Here is a 23,853-nt window from a genome sequence, read left to right as displayed (position 1 = left end):
TCATCCCCCGGGGGGTGGCCACGATCCTAACTACTCGACGGGGAGTAGTGGATGTGGGCAGCCCCGGTCCAGTCCGATGAAAGTGGTCAGTGCCCACCGGTGAGTTGGCCCAGCAGTGAAGCCAGGCCTCCCACGATGATGGGCACAGGGTCGTTCCGGGATCGTATGGCAGCCAGTACGTTGTGGAGCAGCTGGATAGTCTGCTCCAGTACTTCCAGCTTCTCGCTGGAGGGGGCTGGTGGTATCTCCGCGCGGGGCTTCGCCTTCTTCCCCTTGGTAGGGGCGGCGACCGCTTGGTTCGGCGTCGGAGTTGGCGCTGGCTGCTGCTCGACGATGGTGGTGGCAGTGGGGGCCGGTTTTGCCCTCTTGCGGATGCGCTTAGGCTTCTGCGGCTTGGGCCCGGCTGGGCCGTTCGCCGCGGCCATAAGCGAGCTCCGCGCGGTCGGCTCGATGTTGGGGTCCACTGTGGAGGCTGCTGGTGGGATAGCTCCTCTCGCGCCGGTCATGGGCGCCGCACCCGCCTTGGTGTTACGCAGCTCGCGTAACTTGACCGGGCAGGAAGAGCTATTCGCCGGGTGTGTTCCCCCGCAGTTCACGCAGGTTGCCGGAACTTCCCGGGGGCGCAGGCACTCCTTGGCCGTATGGTTTTCACCACAACGGACACAGGCGGCAGGGCGGTGGCAGTTATGGCTGCTATGCCGGAACTGCTGGCAGCGGTGGCACTGCGCTGCTCCTCTTCGTCCCCTCCACGCCTCGACCTTGACGCCGGGCATGCAGAGGAGCTCGGAGACCTCGTAGATCCGCTGGAAACCCAGCGTCCTGCGGATCTCCGCGAAGAAGAGGCAGCCTGTCCTTCCCTCGCGAGCCTGGATGGGGCGGATGTATTGGGGGTCGAAGCCGCGGGCGCGCAGCTCCTCCTCCAACTCAGCAACATCGGTGTCCATGGGCAGGCCACGAATGGCCAGCTTCAATGAGCGCTCCGCCGGTGGGGCGTACGCAAACCAGGAGAGTCCCGTGGCTCTCTCCAGGGTGGTGAGGTACCGCTGGTAGAGCCGGAACTCTTCCTCGGTCCTCGCCAGGAAGCGGACGCCCTTCCCGTACGGGCGCGCGTTGGGGATGTGGCCCAGCAACTCGGAAGTGGTGGGGCCAGTCAGGCAGCCGGTCAACCACGATGGGCGGTAGCTTCTTGCTCGCGGGTGCGAGCGGCGGCTGGAGGTGTACTGGCTTCGGCGACGGCGTGGGCGTCGTCCGGAGGGACGGACGCGGTGGCGCGTGCGGCGGCGACTCAGGGTTGGTATTTAGTACCGCCGCGTATGAGCGCGGCGGTGTTGTCTCCGTGTCCAGCTTGGACATGGAGGGCGGCGAGAAGGGGTTGGTGGGCGCGAATGAGAAGGTGCGCGGTGGCGTTGTCTCCATGTCCAATGAGGGCATGGAGAGCGCGATGGGCGGCGTGGTCCTCGCCACGGGCTGCGGTGGACGACGTTCCGGTGGCGTCGTGATCTTCTTTGCCGCGGCTCCTGCTCCCGGAAGTCGGGGCAGGGGCAGCGGGAAAGGGGACATCCGAAGGTTCGTGCCGATGATATGCGGCGGAGGCGGCGGTATGATGGGGGCGAGTGGCGTCGTAGCGGCACGGCTGCGCACGAAAGTGCGCGCTCGGCGCTTCGTTACGCCGGCTGTTGGGGGAGCCATAATTGGCTGCTCACCCCGTTGCGGTTAGGACGCAAGTGTGGCTGTCCACTGGTGCGGAGCTAGGCGGTCCGCCTGGCAGACCACACGTTGTCACACCCTCCCCGGTGAGACCCGCTGGTGGGAGGCCGGGGGTGGTAGGCGCGACAACGGTGATGCCGTTTGGATCCGCGGGAGTCCGGAGGGTACTTTTAATTAAAAATACCCCCCCTGCTTCTTCTTCGCCAGCGGCGGCAGTGTGTAGGTAGGCGAATAAAAATCTTGGCTCCCGAACACGCAGCTAGGTGGACAGAGCGACGCTCGGCGCCATTTTTTTCTTATATAGAGAATTATTGGTTCGCGATTGGTGGGGGTTGCGGGGAGTAGAGAACCAATAATTTCTTGACGGGTCTTCTAAGTGTCCCCCCCTTCGTCTTGACATCGACGACTCGTACTATGTTGTCCGTTCCAGGGTAGGTAGCGGTGATTATTCCGCGGGGCCATACGTTTCGTGGTAGCGTGTTGTCGGTAATGAGCACGACGTCACCCATTTTTACTGTTCCTTCGCCGTGTGGCTCCCGCCGGTTTTGGAGCTCGGGGAGGTACTCTCGCATCCAACGAGTCCAGAATAGGTCGGCGAGTCGTTGAGAGGCTCTCCACTGGGTTCTGTTGGATAAGTCGCTGTCATCGAAAGTGCCCGGCGGGCCCTCGCGGGCAGTGCCGCCGAGCAAAAAATGGTTCGGAGTGAGTGCTTCTGGGTCCGCGGGGTCCACGGAGACGTGTGTGAGTGGACGGCTGTTGACCGTGTATTCCACTTCGGCGAGTAAGGTGTGTAGGACCTCTTCGGACGGGCTCGTTCGTTCTAGTACGGTGTATAGAGCCGTTTTCACACTCCGCACGAGACGTTCCCATGCTCCGCCCATGAAGGGGGCGGCGGGGGGTATGAAACGCCAGCTGATTTTTCTGTGTGTGGCTTCTTCTTCTGTCGCTCTGTCTATAGTTTTGCGAAGCTCCTTGTCGGCGCCTTGTAGATTCGTCCCATTGTCGGACCAAATTTCTGTAGGGCACCCACGGCGCGCGATCATGCGTCGTAGTGCCATAATCGCCGAATCTGTCGTTAGTGAGGCGGCGATTTCTAGGTGTACGGCGCGTGTTGTGAGGCACGTGAACAGTGCGACGTACCTCTTTTGTGTCCCTCTGCCCACTGTGACCGTGAGGGGGCCGAAGTAATCAAGCCCAGTGTATGTGAAAGGGCGTTGATGGTGCGCTAGTCGGGTCGGCGGGTGGTTACCCGTCGGTGGTCGCGGTGGTGTCGACCGTCGTATGCGGCAGGGCAGACATCTATGTATGAGCATGCGTGCGATTGGACGCAAGCGTAGGATCCAATAGTACTGGCGGCATTCGTTGATCGTAGCTTCGACGCTCGCGTGATGTAGGCGTCGATGTATGTACTCCACGTATAGTTTTGTTACGTGGTTGTCGCCGTCGATGACCGCCGGCGCTCGTGTCTGTGGTGTTATGTCCGTCGCCGCGTTTATACGTGATTTAAGTTGAATCACGCCGTTGACTAGTTCGACCGCGATAGGACGTAGTCGGCTCGAATGGGGTATGTTGCCCCCTTTCTGCAGAGTGTCTATTTCGCTCTTGAACGACTGTTGTTGACTGGCGCGCACTAGGAGGGCTTCGGCCTCCTTGCTATATCGGGCATCTAGTGGGATGAATTTTCTGTAGCTGTCGTCCCTCTGTTTTGTAGGCCGGGGCGTGGCGGTTCTATATTTTCGCCCCCATGTGCTGTCTGTTTCTCTGACTTTCGCCGTACGTTTGTAGTTGACTTTCTCGTCAGCGCTGCGGCGGCATAGAGCTATAAACTGAAGGACGCGAGCGGTGGCTCGCAGTAGGCGTTCCCATTTCGAAAATCTATTACTGTCCGGGAGCGCTGTTGTTAGTGTCGTTGTGGTGACACTTCTGTGTGTTGTATAGTGCAGTCTCTCTTCGCCGGTGTTTTCTATATGTGGTGGCTTCTCCGCAGGCCACGTAGTTGGGTCGTCACGTAAGAATTCCGGGCCTCTGAACCATCTGTGTTGTACATCGAAGTCACTTGGTACATCGCGGGTCGCGTCGTCGGCGACGTTGAGTTTAGTTGGAACCCAACGCCACTCGTTTAGCTTGCTGACCTCCTCTATTGCCGCGATTCGATGTGCGACATACGGTTTGTACGAGCGAGCGCCCGTTTTTAGCCAGGTGAGTACTGTGCGGCTATCGGACCAATACGTGACTGACGATGGTTTTCGATCGTGTTCTTCTATTACAGTCGCGGCCATACGACTGCCCATGACGGCCGCTTGTAGTTCGAGGCGTGGGATTGACGTGACTTTGAGCGGTGCGACTTTGGCCTTCCCCAAGACCAGTGATGTAGTCACGTGTCCCTCCGGCGACTGTATGCGCCAGTATAACGCGGCGGCGAAGGCTGTTTCACTAGCGTCGACGAAAACATGTAGTTGCATGTTACTAGCGTCGCTGTAATGTAAGTGACATCTGGGTATCGCGACGTGGGTTAGCTTCTTGAGATGTTCTATCCACTCCGTCCATTGTGCGGCGAGGTCAGTGTCGATCGGCTGGTCCCATTCGATGTTTCTTCTCCATACTTCTTGAAGGAGTTGTTTCGCCTTAGATGTGACAGGCGAAGCGAGACCGAGAGGGTCGAACAATGACATGACTATTTTGAGCGCCTCACGCTTGGTGGGTTGTTTTCTGTTTAGCACGTCTTGTGGCAGACGTGCTAGGTCGAGGTTGAAGGCTAACTCGTCGCTGTACGGCTTCCAGATGAGACCTAGTATCCGTTCGGTCTTCGTGTTTTCGTCGAGTGAGACTGACTGAGTTGTCGTCGATGGCTCCGAGAGTGCTGTGAGAACCTCCTGCGAGTTTGAGGTCCATTGTCGTAGCTCGTAGTGTGCTTCGCTGTGTATCTCGCGTACTCTGTTCGACGTAGCTACGGCCTGTTCTATTGTCTCGAAGCTCTGTAGATAGTCATCGACGTAGTGATTGCGGACTATTGCGTCGTACGCGTCCGGGTCTGTGACTTTGTACCGCTCGGCGTTGCTATTCTTTATGTAGATTGCTGTCGCAGGTGATGACTTTGCTCCGAAGATGAGTGATGTCATGCGATACTCTCGGGGAGTCGTGTCGCCTCTATTGTCGCCTCGCCAGAGGTAGCGGAGGGCGTCCCGATCTTGTTCACGTATCTTGACTTGCATGAACATTTCCTTGATGTCGGCGGACACGGCGTACTTGTGCTGGCGGAGGCGCATGAGTACCCCCGGTAGAGACTGTAGTAAGTCGGGACCGGTGAGCAGGTAGTCGTTGAGTGATACACCTTGCGTTTTAGCTGCGGCATCGTGTACGACGCGTACTTTTCCCGGTTTCATTGCGTTGAGAACGGGGAAATGAGGTAAGTACCAAGTTCTATTGGCTGTTTTGGTACTCGGAGCGGGCTCGGCATAGCCCTTTTCTATAAGCGCTTCCATCTGTTCGTTGTATTTCTGTTTAAGTAGTGGATCTTTATCTATCTTTTTTTCTGTAGACAGTAGGCGGTTGTACGCGTTATTGTAGTTGTCGGGCATAGACGCGTTGTCTGTGTGCCACAGTAGCGACGTTATGTAACGACCGTCGTCGCTACGTGTAGTGCGTTCGGCGAGTATGTTGAGCGCACGCTGTTCGGGGTCGCTTTGTGGCCTTTTCTGTTCTATAGCGAGAGACTCGATGGCGAAGTACTGACGAAGTTGTTCGTCCATACTATCTTCGGGTGTGGGTGCGGTAATGTAGTTGATTCGATGTCCTATAGTGCGCGTGTGTGCGCCGTGTAGCACCCAGCCGAGAGGGGTGAGGGAGGCGACCGGTTGATGCCGCGCCCCTCTTCTTGTTTCGGTGGCGAGGAGTAGCTCCCAGTTGTCCTGTCCTATTAGTATCTTCGGTGTCGCCTCGTAGACTAGTTGTAGAGCGATGTCGGACAAGTGGTGGCACTCGGTGAGGTCGTCGTTTTCGATGCGTTGCGGTGAGAGCTGTAGGTTTTCTATCGTCCGGGCATGCGTGTCGAAGGTGTTAGTCGCCCCGTGTAGCGTGAGTGTTACACGCTGTGATTTCCTGACTCCTATGTCGGTTGAGAGGGCTTCTATGCGTAGCGGGTCGCTCGGTCCCTTTATGCCGACTTGGTTGGTGATGTCGGCGTCGACTAGGGTGACTGTGGACCCGTCGTCGAGTAAGGCGAAGGTGTCGACATCGCCTTGTGGACCGGAGACTTTGACAGGGAGGATTTTTAAGAAGGTGTGAGTTCTTCTCGTCGTCCATGCCGTGCTGACTGTTTCTGTTTTCTCTTCGGGGACCTCTCTTTTCAGGAAATGTAGCATAGGGTGATGAGTGCGGTTGCACTGGTTGGTGTTACATGTTCGGGCTTTGCACTCATGTTTGAGAGTGCGTCGAGTGAGGCATCGAAAACATAGTGACTTGTTTTTTGCCATTTCCCATCGTTTGTCTGTGTTCGCGTCGGTGAATTGTTGACATTTTACCGCCGTGTGTCCCGTCTTGTCGCATACGGGGCACGCTGTCTTATCCTTTTCCGTCGTGGAGTAAGTACGCTGTTGTGTCTGTTTTCGAATTTGGACGGCGCCGGGTGCTGTCCGCTGTGTTTGTGATGAAGCTGTGTCGCGCTCTGGTTGCGCGTACGGTCCACAGCGTTCAGCCTCGCGTTCGAGGAACCTTGCGAGTTTCAGTAGGTCGGCGTCGTCTTCTGATTGCTCAGCCGCGAAGTCGTACCATCTATAGCGTATTGTCGGTGTCAGTTTGTCTATAGTGAGCTTAGTTATCTCGGGGTTATACAGGTACTGTTGTTTTCGGAGGGCGCGTAGTGTGGCCACAATGTTGTTTACCCTCGTCGCAAATACGCATACTTCTTTGGCTGAGTCGCTGAGGCGCGGTAGAGCTCGGAGGCGGTCGAGCTCGGTGTGAGCTATAGCGTCGGGGCGGCCGAATCGAAGCTGTAGTGTCTTCATTACGTCGGTGGGGTTCGCGTTGTACATGAGAAGACTTTCAACCGTTTCTTTCGCCATTCCCTTCAGGCTCTTCCGCAGGCGTACTAAGTTCTCCTGGTCGGAGTAGGATGGAGCTGTCGCTGTGTAGGCTGCGTAGAAAGACAGCCATTCTGTGTGAGATCCACTGTATGTTGGAAGCTCGAAGGTGCTGCGCGGTGTGGGACACGCTGATCGCGCAGCTAACGTGATCGCTTGTGCTAACTGTGTAATTTCTATCGATGGTTGTTTGGCGATCACATGTTCTCCCGCCGTGACGGGAGTTGAGATGCATCCACCTTGTGTAGTGGGTGCCGCTATGCTGTGTTTTGCCCCCTTGTTTATAGGTGTCGCGTGACTGTGTTGAGTTTGCGACGGTTTTTCTTCTACTGTGGTTCTGTATTCACCCGTTATAGTTAAGGGTGCTATGTTGGTGGGCAGCGGGGGGGCCAGCGTTGAGTGCTGGTCCACCCACGTCTTTGTGCGTGTGCGTACGTCGCTCACACTTGCTATCTCTATGTCTGTGTCGTCGTCGGATTCTTCGGCTAACGTAGCGATGCGTGCTGCTGCCAGTTCGACTTCTTTTTTCAGGAGTTCCTCTTTTGCTTTAAGTAAGGCTAGGCGTCGTTTCTTTGAAGCTGTAGAGTGTGGCGCTGATGGGGCTCTGACCACCGATCCAGGTCGTAACGTCTCGTTCTGTACGCTATCTTCTGTGTTGGATTCCCCCGTAGTCCTATCTGTATCGTCTGTTGTGCCCGTCGTCGTCGTTGTGGTGCCCGAGCTGGTCCCAGTGGTAGTAGATGTTTCGGTACTACCACCACCAGGCTGTTCTGTAACCAGCGGGGCTGCTGTATCTATTCTATCTGTGACGGCGGCGGCCGCGACTGCGGGAGTTGCTGTGTTGGTGACCGGTGGGTCTTCTGTTGATGGCCGTTCCATCTCTGTCGACTTCATACTCCTGGTTTTCATACTGTGTCGTGTCTGGCTGTTGTCCAGACACTCCTGTATCCCGGCTGTTACCCGGGATTTAACTATACCCGGCTGTTATCCGAGTTGTACTATAGGTTTTCCGACTGTTGTTCGGAACTATGTTTTCGATATCCGACTGTTATTCGGAATCTTCTATGTTCTATCCGGCTGTTATCCGGCTCGAAGGACCAATGTACGGGACTGTAAACCGCACGCTATGTTCTATGGGATGCTGGTTCTAAATAAAAACAACTATTTAAGATTCATTTCTGTACAGTTGTGTCTGTACCTAAGCTATGTTGTGTAAGGTCCTATTGCGACCTTCCTAAAAATAAACCTCGAGTTGCGAGGTGTGCGAATTGTGTGTGTTTTCGACGCCGTCTCGCCCTAGTCATATACGATTTTACGGTTCGCAACTAGTGGGCCTTGCGCGCATTAAGACGAGACGGCGCCGCGAATGAGGTGAGTGTAATTTATTGGAACAAAAATAATAATGTCACATACAATCGTTATCACAATATTTTCTTAACTATACTTATTTAACTATCTATATCTTTATTTCAAAATCTAAGTTATTTACAATAATTTGTTAAACTATGAGATCGTTCTGGGCGTCGTCCGGCACAAATATGGTGATAGAAGACCAACCATTTTGATGAAGATATTCGTAGACTTTTATGACATACTCGAGATGATAAACAGCTGAACACACTCTATGTTGAAAAATATTTTAAGGTACTTGCACCGATTAAGGGCTGGATCTTAATGGACCATGAGCAAAAACTCACATTTCTGATTTTCTCGTAATATTCTAAACCAGCCATAGTCAAAATGCAGTCCCGGTATTTTGGTTGAGCACGGCCAATTTGACAATAGATATATTATTGCGAAAACAGGAACTACAAAGTTACAGAAACAAAATACAAATAATAAGTACAATAGGTAGCGTAATTGCTAAACCATAATCTCCTCCAGGTAACCTTTGTGTATAAGAGATAATGGATATTATACATATATGATAAAACGGGGTTGTACATACAACGATAAAAAATCACAAAGGCAAAGTTAAATCGAAAAATTGCATATGGTCGGGATTTAAACCCACAACTCTAAGCACGGTAGTGGCTATAGAAACAAAATTGATAAAAAATCCATCAGAAAAGTCAGGTTTTTCGTAAAAGATTATAATTATCTATAAATGTATAAAAGTTTGGTACTGCTCTCAATCCCAGAACGTATGAGGCGTGAAAATATACAATGTATGATGTTCATCATCATCAGCCCATTAACGTCCCCACTGCTGGGGCACGGGCCTTCCCTATGGATGGATAGGGAGATCAGGCCTTAAACCATCACGCGGGCCCAGTGCGGATTGATGGTTATTAACGACTGCTAATGCAGCCAGGACCAACAGCTTAACGTGCCTTCCGAAGCACGGAGGAGCTCGAGATGAAAACATTTTTTTTTCTGGTCACCCATCCTATGACCGGCCTTTGCGAAAGTTGCTTAACTTCAACAATCGCAGACCGAGCGCGTTTACCGCTGCGCCACCGAGCTCCTCCATACATTATCTATAAATCTATAAAAGTTTGGTACTGCTCTCAATCCCAGAATGTATGAGGCGTGAAAATATACAATGTATGATGATATTGATGACAAACAGGCTAAGCCTACAAAGAAAACGCCATTAGATAATATTTAATTGGCCCCGAGTTCCGTCCTATAACAACAGGGTCAAATGGAATTTGCTATGAGCAATTAAAGCGACTGAGGATACGACAAATAAATCCATTGTGGTATTCCAACGTCTTACCAAATGTAAACGAGGAGGCTCGAATAATTCAGTCAAGAATTTTAATTAAGAAGGTTTATAAGATAAATATGCGAGTGAATTGATCATCATCAGCCCATTAACGCCCCCACTGCTGGGGCACGGGCCTTCCCTATGGATGGATAGGGAGATCAGGCCTTAAACCATCACGCTGGCCCAGTGCGGATTGATGGTTATTAACAACTGCCAATGAGGCCGGGACCAACGGCTTAACGTGCCTTCCGAAGCACGGAGGAGCTCGAGATGAAAACTTTTTTTGTGGTCACCCATCCTATGACTGGCCTTTGCGAAAGTTGCTTAACTTCAACAATCGCAGAACGAGCGCGTTTACCGTTGCGCCACTGAGCTTCTCAATGAATGAGTGAATTGATAAGGAGATGATATTACAATACGTTTGGAGAGATGTAGTGACACTTGTCAGCCAAAAATATGTGAGAAGTAACTTGGTCCCTGGCTAGTAGCTCAAACACCTTCACCAACTTGCAAAGGAGCAGCTTGGTGGACTATACTTCATACCCCCTTCGGTTGATTGAGGGGAGACTTGTGTCCACCAGTAGAAACGTATGTTTTATATATAAGTAACTTGTAATTAGACTTCATGCAATTATTACAATATGCATCTGTTAAAGGTACATCAATACTATATTGCACAGAACTAAATTTTAACATTCATCATTTTCTAAATTTCGGGTACATTTGTAGAGTAAAATTGTATTTCCAAAGTTTACGTGACTTATCAGTACTAAAATAAACTAGATATTACCAGGTATCTACAAAAGGTCTTATGTTATATAATTGATAAATATAAACTGGTCTTTACTTCCTTATTCAATCATGGTAAGTATTGGGTACGGAATAGACTGAGTATCTTTCCAGTTTATAAAAAAAACTTTAAATAAAATAATCAAAACTGTGCAAGTTTACCTTTTGTAATTTATATATTCATCCGCATGTTTTTATATAAAGTGACCTGCTATTGTTATTTCTTTATTGGTTTTTTAAATAATAAATATGGGCACACAGATAATGAAATAATAAAATGACAGAATGACATGAAGCTAAGCATTATATTGAAGAAAAGGCCGGAGTGGGACAATAGCGGTAAGCGCTGAAATAGGGAAGACCTGAAGGGTCTGCATGACAACCGCGCCGCGCGACCTCGACCAATAAACGATACGAATTCTATCAACGTAGATAGACGTCAAATAGCTATTGGTCGAAGGCCTCGATATAATTCGCGACGCGCGCGGCGCGGTTACCGTGCAGAGCCTACTGGGGTCTAAAACATTATTTATCTTAGAAAGCAATTGTTAAATTTGCTCACTTACTTTTAAATACGAAATTGCAATTATTTTTTAGATGAATTACAGTGTGACTTTAGACGCCTTGAGAGAAACGTAGGTACGATAAGCTGCAAAAGTCAAATCAGTTTCTTGCAAAGTAAAAAATTAACTGGTTGCACTTATGACCTCCTGGTTACAAGTTGTTTCTGTGATAGACCAAAAACGCCTACGAAAATATAAATTTTATAATTATGACAACTAATGATGCATAATTTCACCACTGTTTACTGGGCTCAGTGACTGAACTTTTGCTCTTTGATTGTACATTATATTAATATAATTTATATTCCCTGCAACCTATCGAATGAAAATATGCAATAAACAATCTTACAACTTGGTTGTTTAACTGTCTATGTAAACGGGTTCTGATTTACGTAATTGTTATTTCTTCATGAATGTATATCATGTTCGTGCGGATAATAAGCCTATTAAATAAATAAATAAGACAAATGAATGCAGAAACATCAATTCTCTAGTATTTATGTTACTTCGTACATACCGTGATCAGATCAAGGATGTTTTTAAGGAAAAGCCAACAGGGCTAACATAAGCAGGGTTAAAATTTGTCGCGGTGATTTTATCGATTCTGACGATATATCTGTCGTTTTGTTGGCGCTAACATGGCAAACCAAAAAAGTCATGTCGATCTGACAAAATGCTAACCTAACCTAACATGGCACCATACTTTTATTAGATTCTGTGGGATTTTGACACATCTACGTAACACGTCTTTATCTTTTAATGTGAAAAAATGAGCTTGGATTGCAGTATTTTAGATTCTACACGAAAAATATGCATATTTCCAAATAACCTGGATGATAGAGGGCAGCAGTAACTGTCAGTACTATTCAGAAGCGTTATACAGGAGTCCTAGTACGGCTTTGAAAAATACTACTCTGGGCGCCATCCCACTTGCGTCAGACAGTGTACTGCGGGGCGGAAGGCAAGAGGGAAACCACTGTACTATTCATGATACATGATCAGTTCTTCGTCAACATGTATACTGATGATGGACTAATCATGTGTCACCTTACGGCTCATCATATTAATCTTCGAAGGGATCTCTCCGGTGCGAAATTTAAGACGACAACCCTGAGGGTGCCTAAGTGGGCGCAAGTCTCGGCTCAGGGCGTGTACATGTGCATGACGCCTTCTATTGTCTTCCTCACGGGTGTACAGCAGAGAAGCGATAGCAATAGATTAATATTACCTGTTACCTAAAATAGATACAGGTACTTAGTACTCAATGATTCCCATGAATATTAATCACAGCGGTCGCCGCACGCAATCACTTTGGAAACGTTGTCTTGTCACTCAAGGCTTTATAGTGCCTGATTGTAATTTACAATCGCATTATTCAATTACGGCAAGGGTCTCTTGTTTATTACCTTTCTATTGAGAACATTCGCTTAGGACATAACATATGAACGTCCATTTAAATGAAAAAATAATAATGACTTCATCATCATTAATTTAAGAGCCACGCTCTTGTCGGTATAGCATTCCATGCTACTTTTTAGGGAAAAATAGGGCAGTGGTTTCGCTCTTGCCTTCCGCCTCGCACTATGTCTGACGCGAGTGGGATGGCGCCCATCTTCTTTTTTTGGGAATGGTATTTTTGATGAGAACGGAAGAAGCGAAATTGGTGTGTCAGGATCGTAGTAAGCAGAACTCCACGGAGTCTACCCACTCCAATGAGAAATAGGCGTGAATGGTATATGTGAATTAATCTAATACAATTTATTTAAAAATTGAAAAAAATAAAAAAAATGAATTGTGAATTGTAAAATGTAAATTATAAGTATACTCATTTATTTAAAAATAACTTAAAAAGTAGCATGGAGAATGCTACACCGACAAGAGCGTGGCTCTTAAATTGGTGGTGTGGAAAAATAATTTATTCGAGAAGAAAGTTTTATTATAAGCAATAATTGTAGTGAGTTGTAAACTTTATTTTTTTTCCGTTGTAAATGTCGTCTTTTACCATAGTTTACATTTAGCAAATTCTTTAAGGTAAATAAGATATCCTTGAAACTAATTTAGTAGTTTTATTATTATTGAGATAAAATATCAAAGAGATGTAAACATAGTCTAAAGATTGTCGTCATAACTTATTAATATCGGAATAAACATCTCCGCCAATCCGCAGTGGAGCAGCGTGACGGAGTATGCTCTATACTCCCTCCGGTTGATTGAAGGGAGGCCTATGCCCTGTAAAAAACCTACAGGGCATAGGCCTCCCTTCTTTATGTAGGCTGTTTATATTTGTTGATGATTATCAAGTAAATGAAACGATTCTTATAAAAAACCGTTTATAAATCTGCATCAATCAGTTCGAATCACAGAATATCTGTGAATGATGACATGCGATCCTTTCAATCAACTTAATCTTCTTCTTCATCACCGTTCGTTCATTACTGAGGATCGCAACCACGAAAGATTTGTTTCACAGCTCAATGACAGCTCGATGCATGTTTCCCTCATCTGTCATCTTCGTTGCATCGGCATATCTTGGCACTTTTTCTATGGTGCGTCTTCTCTCTGCACCACGATTATTAGCCTCTCCAGACCATACTTAAGGTACCGCATTATATGACCGAAGACACTAAGCTTTCTCTTTATAGATTGATGGAAGTCGTTTGGTAATGTTGAGCTCTATCATCATCATCATCACCAGCCCATTAACGTCCCCACTGCTGGGGCACGGGCCTTTCCTATGGATGGTTAGGGAGATCGGGCCTTAAACCACCACGCGGGCCCAGTGCGGATTGGTGGTCATTAACGACTGCTAATGCAGCCGGGACCAACGACTTAACGTGCCTTCCGAAACACGGAAGCTCGAGATGAAAATTTTTTTTTGTGGTCACCCATCCTATGACCGACCTTTGCAAAAGTTGCTTAACTTCAACAATCGCAGACCGAGCGCGTTTACCGCTTCGCCACCGAGCTTCTCAAGTTGAGCTCTATAAATATTATTATACTTAATAGCGGTAGCTTCCAAGAAGTAAACAAACTGAAGTACTTATAAAAAATTACGGCACCATCAATTCGCTAAAGATATTTCATGCCTCTCCACACAGTAGGCTAGTTTCCAACTAGTCAAATCAGTTACTTTTTACTAAACGTCAAAACACGAAATTACTATGGAATTTGTTTGAAGAAGTACACTGTGACGACATAGAAAAACGTGATATTTTTCTTGCTTAATATTTATAAATAAGTTAAATAGAAAAAATAATGTTTGTCGTTAGTTTTATATGTGTCTTTATTAAGTAATCAGAATTTCATAATTTATCTTAAACCTAGTACACGACCCATTTCTCAGTATTAAATTCGTTACGGATTCCAGCCATTGATTTTCCAACGGTCTTCTTAGCTGAAGTAACTCCTACTTAAAGCGAAGAAAGCTGAATAATATTTTCTAATACCACTAATGCTTTTGTTATCCTTGGAAATATGAGAGATATATATACAAAGAGTGGGATATGAATTTGGCTAATGGAAGTAGTAGCATCTACTTACATAATGTATCAGGTTGGTACCCACTATTTTGATAAAGGTACAACATACATAAAATAAAATCACGTTACGTCTATTTGAAGATAAAAGTGTTCCAAATTTGAGTATTTTATTGCTATTCCATTGATAAATGTACGTTTACTAAAAATAATAAAAATAATTGTCCCTCTTATATATAATAATTATGTTGAATTTTCTTCACGTGTATCTATTATAATACAGGATGTTAGTGACTTCGAAACTTCGATTCTGACCATGATTCTAAGTTGAAATTTTCCGTCGCAAAAGTATGGAACTGAAAAAAATCCATGAACTTTCCGACAGGAAATTCCACTTGATATCAGGGGGTTAAAAAGGCCACATCGAAGCAATTCAGCTAAAAAGCAATATTGCAATTTGACATTTGCGCATATAAAAGTGAGTGCGCAATGCAATCAAATGTCAAATAGCAATATTGTTTTCTTAGATGAATTGCTTCGATGTGACTATTTTAACTCGCCTGTATTCGTTACGATGTCACTAATATTTTACCTGTTTTCATTTCTGTGTTGGATTAGGTTTTACTCTGATGATTAACATGGAGAAGGCCCACACAACTTATTACGTTATATTTTTTTCTAGATTTGTAAAATGAGAATAAAAACCAGATTAAACTAAAAGTTTTTTAATTTAAAACGAAACTAAGTATAAATACAATAAATTCCAGACAGAACCAAGGGCTAAACCTAGTACTCAAAATACTCATTTCAAATAATGACTTTGATTCACTCATAAAGATTAATAACCAACCTGAAATCTCATTAAGACAAGCTCAGAGCGAGTCAAATTGAGATCAATTATAAGATAGGCAGAAAATGTCGACCTATCGTCATATCTGTAACAGCTTAGAAGTGATTATACTAAACGTATTTGAGCAATCCAAACCTGAAAATAGAGTCTAAGTTTGCCAGTTTAATTCGTAAGGCACTTACCGTAAGTCGAATAAGAGTACCTTTTAAAACGTATCTTATGAAACGGCTGATTTGAAGGCGCCCTAAATGTCCTTCTTTCATCAAATTCCTTCTTTCGAAAATGGGATTCTTTAAAAAAATACGTTAGGTACTGTACCCTCACTTTGTAGCTTCCCTTTTATGATGTTTTTAATAAATTCGACGTGTTTTATTAAGTGTCCAATCCTTTTGCCTCTTCTGTCCTCAATAACTCTCAATAAAGGAAAGAGAGGAAGGGAAAGACCAAGAAGAGCTAACATGGAACAGATTAAAGAGAAGGCGAACGTCGTGTCTTATAAGGAAGTGAAGGAATTGGCTTTTGAGAGACAAGAATGGAGAATGCTACAACGACAAGAGCGTGGCTCTTAAATTAGTGGTGTGATGTGCCCTCACCTTAAAAGACTCTCCATATTAGAAAATATCGTGAGAAAGAAGATAATACTATTTGCGGCCGCAGCTATAGATAACAGATTGATGGATAGATATAACTGGATGGATTGCATCACATACTGATAAGACTTTGTAGGCTGAATCTCCTGATTGGCTGAATTCGTAAAATGACTCCTTGCTTCGGAAGGCACGGTAAGCCGTTGGTAACGGGCGGAATATATAATAATATAATATTATATATTATAATACATGTATATATATACATGTGCCATAATTATATAATAATTATGGTTCTCGTGCTCTAACATGTGCACATTAAAGGTAGCGTGCAAGAAATTATCAGCAGTAGGTAAGACAGTTTATATTCCCTATTATTATGTATATTTTTATTGTTAAATGTCCAATATAATTAAAGTAGGTAGGTACACAAATATTTTTATCCAACTGTTGTCCGTTATTGTTTCTCTCACTGCGAAACGTATCGTATATTTAAATTTATTTTCAGGTCCAAAAGCTCATTGTGCCGCCGATGTCAATTTGTAAAGTCAATAAAGTGGAAACGAATTAATTAATTTGATGACACGGTACAAATTAATTGACATTTCCACTCCTAGTATTATAACAAAATATAAATAATAAGTGTTATAAACACGATCGTATTTAATGAGGTAAATAATTAAGTATGTACCTATGCCTGAAAACATTTCTGTTCAAGTCTGAACAGATTAATTGGGCTCATCATTTCCGTAAAGTAAGAACATAATTAGGCACACGATTGTAAATGCAATAAGTTTTCAAAATAATAACGATAAAAATAATTTGGCCATAATGTACATTTATTTAAGACGTTACAAGAGATAACGATAATATATATAAAACCAAGCACCTTTTTGAAAAAGCACATTCTGATGTGATTTTCTTTAACAAAACCTTGATTTTAGAGTCATATTTTTATATGTTATTTGTTTTTATAGCACTTACACGTGCTTAGGGAAACTCACAAAGAAAAAATTTAAATCGAAAAATAATCTGATTCGACGGGACTTGAACCCGCAGCTCTTGTCAAGCCGGGACGAGCGTCCTATCAGCAACCAAATGTGATTTTTGAAATATCATTTAAGTACGTGGTTTTCACTATAAGGCGACGATATGACCTTGGCCTCCTCACAGAGTAATATAGTAAAAGTATTAAGAGACTTTCTTATAATAAGTATAGGTAATTAAAATGTTATAAACCAGCTTAGGGCTGTGGAGAAATAAGACAATAAGAAAAATAAGACAAGCTTGTCTTTTAACCAATGGAATATAGAAATGTTAGGCACCCATATTGAATGTTTATCCTTTTTTCTATTTCGTCCACATTTTCTCACTAATGAGTTTTTTTATTCTGAGTAAATATAGATAGCAAAAGTATAGGTAAACTAAAAATAATCTAAAAAAAAACACAAAAAAAAACATGAATTTTGCGACGGAAAATTCCACTTGATATCAACTCAGAATCATTGTCTGAATCATCCTTCATAGTTTTCGTTACGATGCCACTAACACCCTGTTTATTATTCGTCATCGTCATCATCGCTGTATATTTATGTTATTGTTTATCACTTTAATCACAATCACAATGCTTTTCCAGTTTTTTTTATTACATTACCTAGCTACCGCCCTGAACCGTTGGTCTATGAATCATATCATATTGTTCCATTGTGTCCTATATTATATTACAACGCTTTTAATTTTGGTTTGATCGGAGATAAATTTTATCTTTTTTGTAATTATTTTTACATTGTTTTTGATGCATAAACAGGATATAATAAATAAATTACTTAATTAAATCATTATTTATTATATAATGTTTATTTTTAAAAAGATACATGTCATTCAAGACGACATAGTGACTGATATTGAGAAGAAGTTGGTTTGGACACATAGAGCGGATGAAGGATAATAGGCAGAGGAACACCTAGAAAGACATACATATAAAGAAAAGTTGCAGTACGATCTACTCTGAACTGGCGTGCGTGTATGAAACGATTGATGAATTTGGAGGAAGCAAGAAAAGTATATCAGAATCGAAGTAAATTGAATTACATAGTCTCTGCTTACTCCGGTTGGATATAGGCGTGAGTTTATGTATGTATATATGTACAGGTTACAAATTCTTCTTTGCGAGTCGATGGCGATCGATATTAAATTTTTGCTGACGAATAATTGGCCACGCTTGCGGCATTGTCAGTGGCTTCGTAAAGGTCTTTAATAATGTTACAATTAAAACCCCACAAAACAAATTGCTTGGTTTGAATGTGGGAGTGAAGTTCGCTTAATAATATTAGGTTACTGTTTTAATACACTACCCAGACTCTAGAAACCATGTGAATTTACGATCCAAACATGAATTAAAACTCGAAGTAGAATTCAGTGGTTTAGAGCCCATACCCGTGAACCCTTGGCGCTACTACTCGTATGTTAGTCATGTGGTCTCTGAACAGGCCTGGATTACGGGCAAATCAAACATGTAAATATGCAGGGTGCTTGGTCCATCGTGTGCCAAATCGAATATGATTGGGGGGCTCTTTAGCTACTCCCGTAAAAAAAAAATAAAAAAATCTTCGCCCAACGGGTTTTTTTATACTTCCTGACTTTAACCTCCTAAAACCGAGATTTCACTATTTAAACAATGGGGCTTGGATTTTAAAAGGACATTCGGTCTGACGACCTTAAATGGTTTTGAGTGAACATTTGTAAAAGACTACATTCAAATTTTAAAAATAGGTTTATATTTTTATCAAATCTTTAATCTGTATATATATTTTACTTTTATGCATATCTGGACTTTGTGAGATACGACGGAGTAATGGATGAGGCTTGCACAGGACCGGAAAGGATGGCGTGGCAGAGAGGAGGTCTGTACCCAGCAGTGGGGGGGGGGGGGACACAGCCTGAGTAGAGATAGATAGATAGTTTATCTCTACTTTACCTATATGTTATTACAACTAAGCATAGAAAAACAGAACAAAACACGACGCGTTTATTCTGCGACTTAACAAGCTTGCCACAAATACTATTATTATTTTAATAGTTAAAGATATAGCTTGCTACAAACATGTACCTAGTAGTGTACATTGTCATGGACAATATTGGCTAAACAGTCTTTACTTAGTCGTTTTATCTACCTGTGACCACGCGTTAGGTTAGATACAAATAGGTAGATTTAATGAGAATCACGAGTGTACGGGGTTATTCATTTTATACGGCCTTGAAACTTTCGAAAATTCGTTGTGTATTTGCCGCAGATGGCTTAAACTACTTGGCCGGACAAATGGATGCTACTGAGTGCTGTCACTGGTGGTCTTTGAAAAATAAACAACTTTTTATCTACAGAAATGTAGAAGAGAAGTAATGGGAAAGAAGAAGGGAAATGTCTGCCCTCGCAAGCCATCTTTGATAACATAACATAAACAGCCTATATATTTATTTATTTATTTATTTATTTATTTATTTATTTATTTATTTATTTATTTATTTATTTACATATGTCCCACTGCTGGGCACAGGCCTCCCCTCATTCAACCGGAGGGGGTATGGAGCATACTCCAACACGCTGCTCCACTGCGGGTTGGTGGAGGTGTTTTTACGGCTAATAGCCGGGAGTAACGGCTTAACGTGCCCTCCGAAGCACGGAATCATCTTACTTTTCCGGACAATCAGATGATTCAAGCCTGAAAAGTCCTTACCAAACAAAGGACAGTCTCACAATGTGATTTCGACAATGTCCCCATCGGGAATCGAACCCGGACCTCCAGATCGTGAGCCTAATGCTCTAACCACTAAACCACGGAGGCTGTGGGTGGCATCTTTGATAATTTTGCTTATTTTCCTCACTTTATGATTGCACGGAAATCGCTTTAATTTGTTAGTATCTCCTTTTATTTTCTTCCTTTTTGATGGAAAAAGCAAAGAATTGGAACTGCCTGCCGTCGTCTATATTTCCAACTCGTTATTATCTGAGAGTCTAGACTGAAAAGCTATTTTCTAGGTAAGCGTGAACCACTTTACAATCAGGAGAGATTGTGGTCAAACGCGAATTATTAAAAAAACATAGGTGCAATTTTAAACGATATTATTATCATGTTTTGTGTGTGGAGTACTTTCATAATAAACTATTTCTATCATATTTTATTCAATAAAGTATTGTTGAATTTGAATAGTTCCCAAGGTCGGTGGTTTTAGCCTCGTCCGGGTAAAAAAAAAATCAAAATTAAAGTAAAAGCACCCTGGGCCATGCTCCACTCGGTTTTATTTAGACAGTACTATCGTAAGTTTCTTCCACAGGCTTCTTCGATCAACAAACAAATGACAAAGATTAAACTAAGGAAAATTTTATACTTCTTTTTCGTCGGAAAGCAGCGATAGTGATACTGAAATTTGATAATGAGAATCTCGCCAATAATAGGAATTATGGAGTTTACAACGACTCCCCGAACGGCGATTCCCGCTACGGCGAGTCTCTTTACGGCGAGTGGCTTGACGTCCCGTCTCTCTACGGCGCGTTATAGTAACGGCGCACACAGGTGAAATTTACGTAATTTGTGGCCAAAATTAAAAAAAGCAAAGTTACTCCGATTCTAAATTAGTAGCCTAATTAAAATTTAGGAACAAGACATATGGCCCCATCTATGAATGACCATTTTAACGTTTGACACTTTTTATTCAGATATCCACAACACTCGATTCAAACAGTTTTGGTTGTTGAGTAATTTATTACAATTTTGAGCTTGTGTTTAATGATAACGTTTAAATTTTATTTAGCTGATATTTGGTGTAAAACGTAATGGATTCTATATCTTCAGGTTAGTTTATTATTTCTGTATTACTAAACAGTTTACATTAAGTAGGTACTTGCGATGTTATAGATATGTACGTTTGAAGAGAAGTGTATATTTTAACAGTTTTTTTTGTTTTACTCAGTGAAAAAGTTCATACTCAATCACACTCAAACCACACTGTGAAGATGAATACCCAAAGTATATCAAACAAGACTTATTTCACTTTATTTCTCAGTATAAACAGAAGTGGCAAAGTGTTTCACGAACTAATAGTTTTGCTTTTTAAAGCACCTCAACTTATTATTTTAGACATACTACAGCAATATATAAGCATAACAGACTTGACGTAATTTTGGCCAATTTTTGAGCTAATTTCACCAGTGTGCGGTGGATTGAAACATAAAAGATCTAAGTAAATGTAGTAAGTAAAACCTGGAAAGTTGAGATTATAAGCAACATAGTAAATAAATAGGTCGGGGACAGTCTTTTCGCGTATAGTATGTATAAACTTGTAGCCCTCAGCGTTCCCCATTTGTCCGGCCAAGCAGTTAATGCCATGTGCGGCAAATCTACAATCAGTCGCGTGGTAGATTTTTCCATTTTAAAAAAAATATACAAACCAGAAATAAAATGTTACAGGCTAGAACATAATTATATACCTACTTACCTATTTAATTATTTTGTTATTAACTTTAATAATGGCTAATTGAAAGACTATAATTATATTATAAACTTTATTAAATTTTCGTGTACCCATAGGTTGCCTGGAGGAAATTACTGCACGAGCAAAAAGGCCGCATGTTGTGCCTGTCTGTATTTGCTGTCCTTATTTTCGTATCTTGTGTTCCCGGTGGAGTCGTAGTAGCACGGTTAGTAGAACGCCTGCCACTCACTTTAAGGTCACAGGTTCCAATTCAACATAGGCCTAAACCAATGATTGTCGAATTCGTTATCGAATTCATGTTTGGAATTATGATTATCACGTGCGCAGCGGTAAAGGAAAACATCGTGAGGAAACATTCCCGAGAAATGCATTTCCGGAGGTATGTGACCTAACCTGTAATGGGCTAGTATTCCCTTCGCGGGGTGGAAGGTCAGACAGCCGCTTCTGTAAAAATCTATGCTATGGACCTGTCAAATCTTCAGGTTAGGTAAGCGGGACCCTATGAAAAACGGAATAATGCTAGTAGCTAATGATAATTTCTATAATTATCTTGTATTTATTGTGCGCAATAAAATATTTTCTCTATCTTTGAGAAAAGTGATTAATATAAAGATGCATACCTATGTTGCTACTAGGTTTCCATGGTGATAAAGTGTATTGTTCTATTGTTTGTATGGTTTTTATTTACACATATCACTTTCACGTCTGAGAAAATGTATTATGACCTATTAAGATAACGAGATCACATAATAATTATATTATGATAAAATATCTTAGTATCAAGATGCGAGTAATTCATATTGTATTTTTCTGGTCAAGTTACACCTACAATACGTCACGTCAAAAAACAACATATACCATCTCAAGTTTAACTTTTTTTAGTGGTAACGAAAAAGTATGCATAGAGAGAAACCGACAAACTCCAGCAAGAAAGCTTTTTTTATTATGATGTTTGTCATTTCCATATCTCGGGACTATGGAGTCCCGGACTTTTGGAAGGAGTGCGTGGGGCCGAAGCCAACACGTAGAGGCCTCTTAAGACAATTTAATCTAAATGTGATGTGACACCAATCGGCGATTATCCCTGTATACACTATGGGAGTGCACCCAAAGACAATCCCCGGTTCGTGTAGGACTATTGCAGATTATGGGAACAAAGGGAACTGGGCTATTATTATTATTAATTGTATGTCGTTTCTATATCACGAGTCTAGGTACGGAGTTCCGGACTTTTAGAAGGCGTGTGTGGGACCCCTTAAGATAATTTAATATAAATGTAGTGTGACACCAACCAGCGCTTGTCCCTGTATGCACTATGGGACTGCACCCAAAGACAATACCGGTTCGTGTTATTGTTAGTGTTTTTAAAGAGAGTGTGCTACCCCCAGCATACCCACCCACCTCTGCCTACCCCTTTGTGGATACAGGCGTGATGCTATGTTTTGTTTGAAGACAATTTCATCCACATTAAAATATAGAATAAAAAACTTGTGTTTCACTTTTAAATGTCCTTTTTTAAATTAGTGTATTTGATATGCAATAGTTTATTATGGGGTGTTTGCATAAACTAAAAGGTAAGTTTGTAGTAAAGGGGTGTTCAGTTATCTTAAAAGTTTGGGAAGCCTTCACTTAGACCACGAAGGATAGATAAAATAAAAACTGGCGCCAAAATGCTACAAACAAAATAGCGAAAAGCGCGGGTGTTAAGAGGTGCCCTGTAGTGCTTCTACGCGGCCTATCTCTAAAGAAATGTAGCGTGATCATGCGAATTTAAGTACTCGTTTTATTTGTAGTATCATCAATTAAAACGTCCTTGATGTATCTGAATCTGTAATTCGTAAAACGATGGCCGTTTAGGCACCGTATGACCATTGAGAATGGTGTATAAAATATTTGTAATAATGTACAAGGTATAAAAGAACTATAATAATTTAAAGTCGATTATAAGTACCACTTACTACACAATCATCACGTAAGATTTATTGAATTACTACTCCATAGACATAAATTGGTAACGCGAAATAATTTCACGCGTGTATTGTACCGTATTAGAACAACTCAAACACAAAAACAAGATAAGTAAGTAAAATGATAACATATAAATGTAACATTGAACAAGAAAAGAGCGCTAAACTAAAATACATCTCATATAGATACTTATACCTAAACAAATAAAGAGTCATAACAAAAGCACACAGTCAGTTCATTCATCAAATCCGGAGACGACTAACGAACAATCAATTAGAATTGAAAACTTTTCGCTATCGCCGACTTTGGTTGAATCAACACTTAACTATCAATTTCATTATTACCTTGACTTTAGACATGTCGCTGTAACAATTACATCGGTGTCACATGGACGGGACAATTGGGCCTGGAGCGTGCGTTCACCGTATTCAATCCTATGGAAATATCACCGAGGAGCGTTTATCAGACGCGACCGACCCGCACGAACGATCGTTTGCAACTGACGCTGACTATGAGAGGTTATTCAGTTCGAAGTTCGAATTATGAAAGTGATAAAGAGGGATATTTTCACTGTCTATTGTGTTTTGTTTGTTAACTTTTATTTTTCTAGATCTGGATGCGGGGTTAAGTAC

General features: G+C 43.0%; 1 protein-coding gene across 2 annotated transcripts in view; it reads right to left on the bottom strand.

The window, feature by feature from the left end:
* LOC126369379 (angiotensin-converting enzyme-like) overlaps positions 1 to 23,710 on the bottom strand; it is a 66,581-nt gene extending 42,871 nt beyond the window's left edge. For both annotated transcript variants that reach the window (XM_050013756.1, XM_050013755.1), the window contains exon 1: positions 23,566 to 23,710. In XM_050013756.1, coding sequence (XP_049869713.1) covers positions 23,566 to 23,580 — 15 coding nt within the window. In that variant the 5' untranslated portion in view covers positions 23,581 to 23,710. The remainder of the gene's footprint in view (positions 1 to 23,565) is intronic.
* Positions 23,711 to 23,853: the final 143 nt, after the last annotated feature.

This window comes from Pectinophora gossypiella, chromosome 9 (genome assembly GCF_024362695.1).
Source record: "Pectinophora gossypiella chromosome 9, ilPecGoss1.1, whole genome shotgun sequence".
NCBI lineage: Eukaryota > Metazoa > Arthropoda > Insecta > Lepidoptera > Gelechiidae > Pectinophora > Pectinophora gossypiella.
The sequence above is the reverse complement of the archived record's forward strand: the minus strand, read 5'-3'. Positions and strand labels throughout refer to the sequence as shown.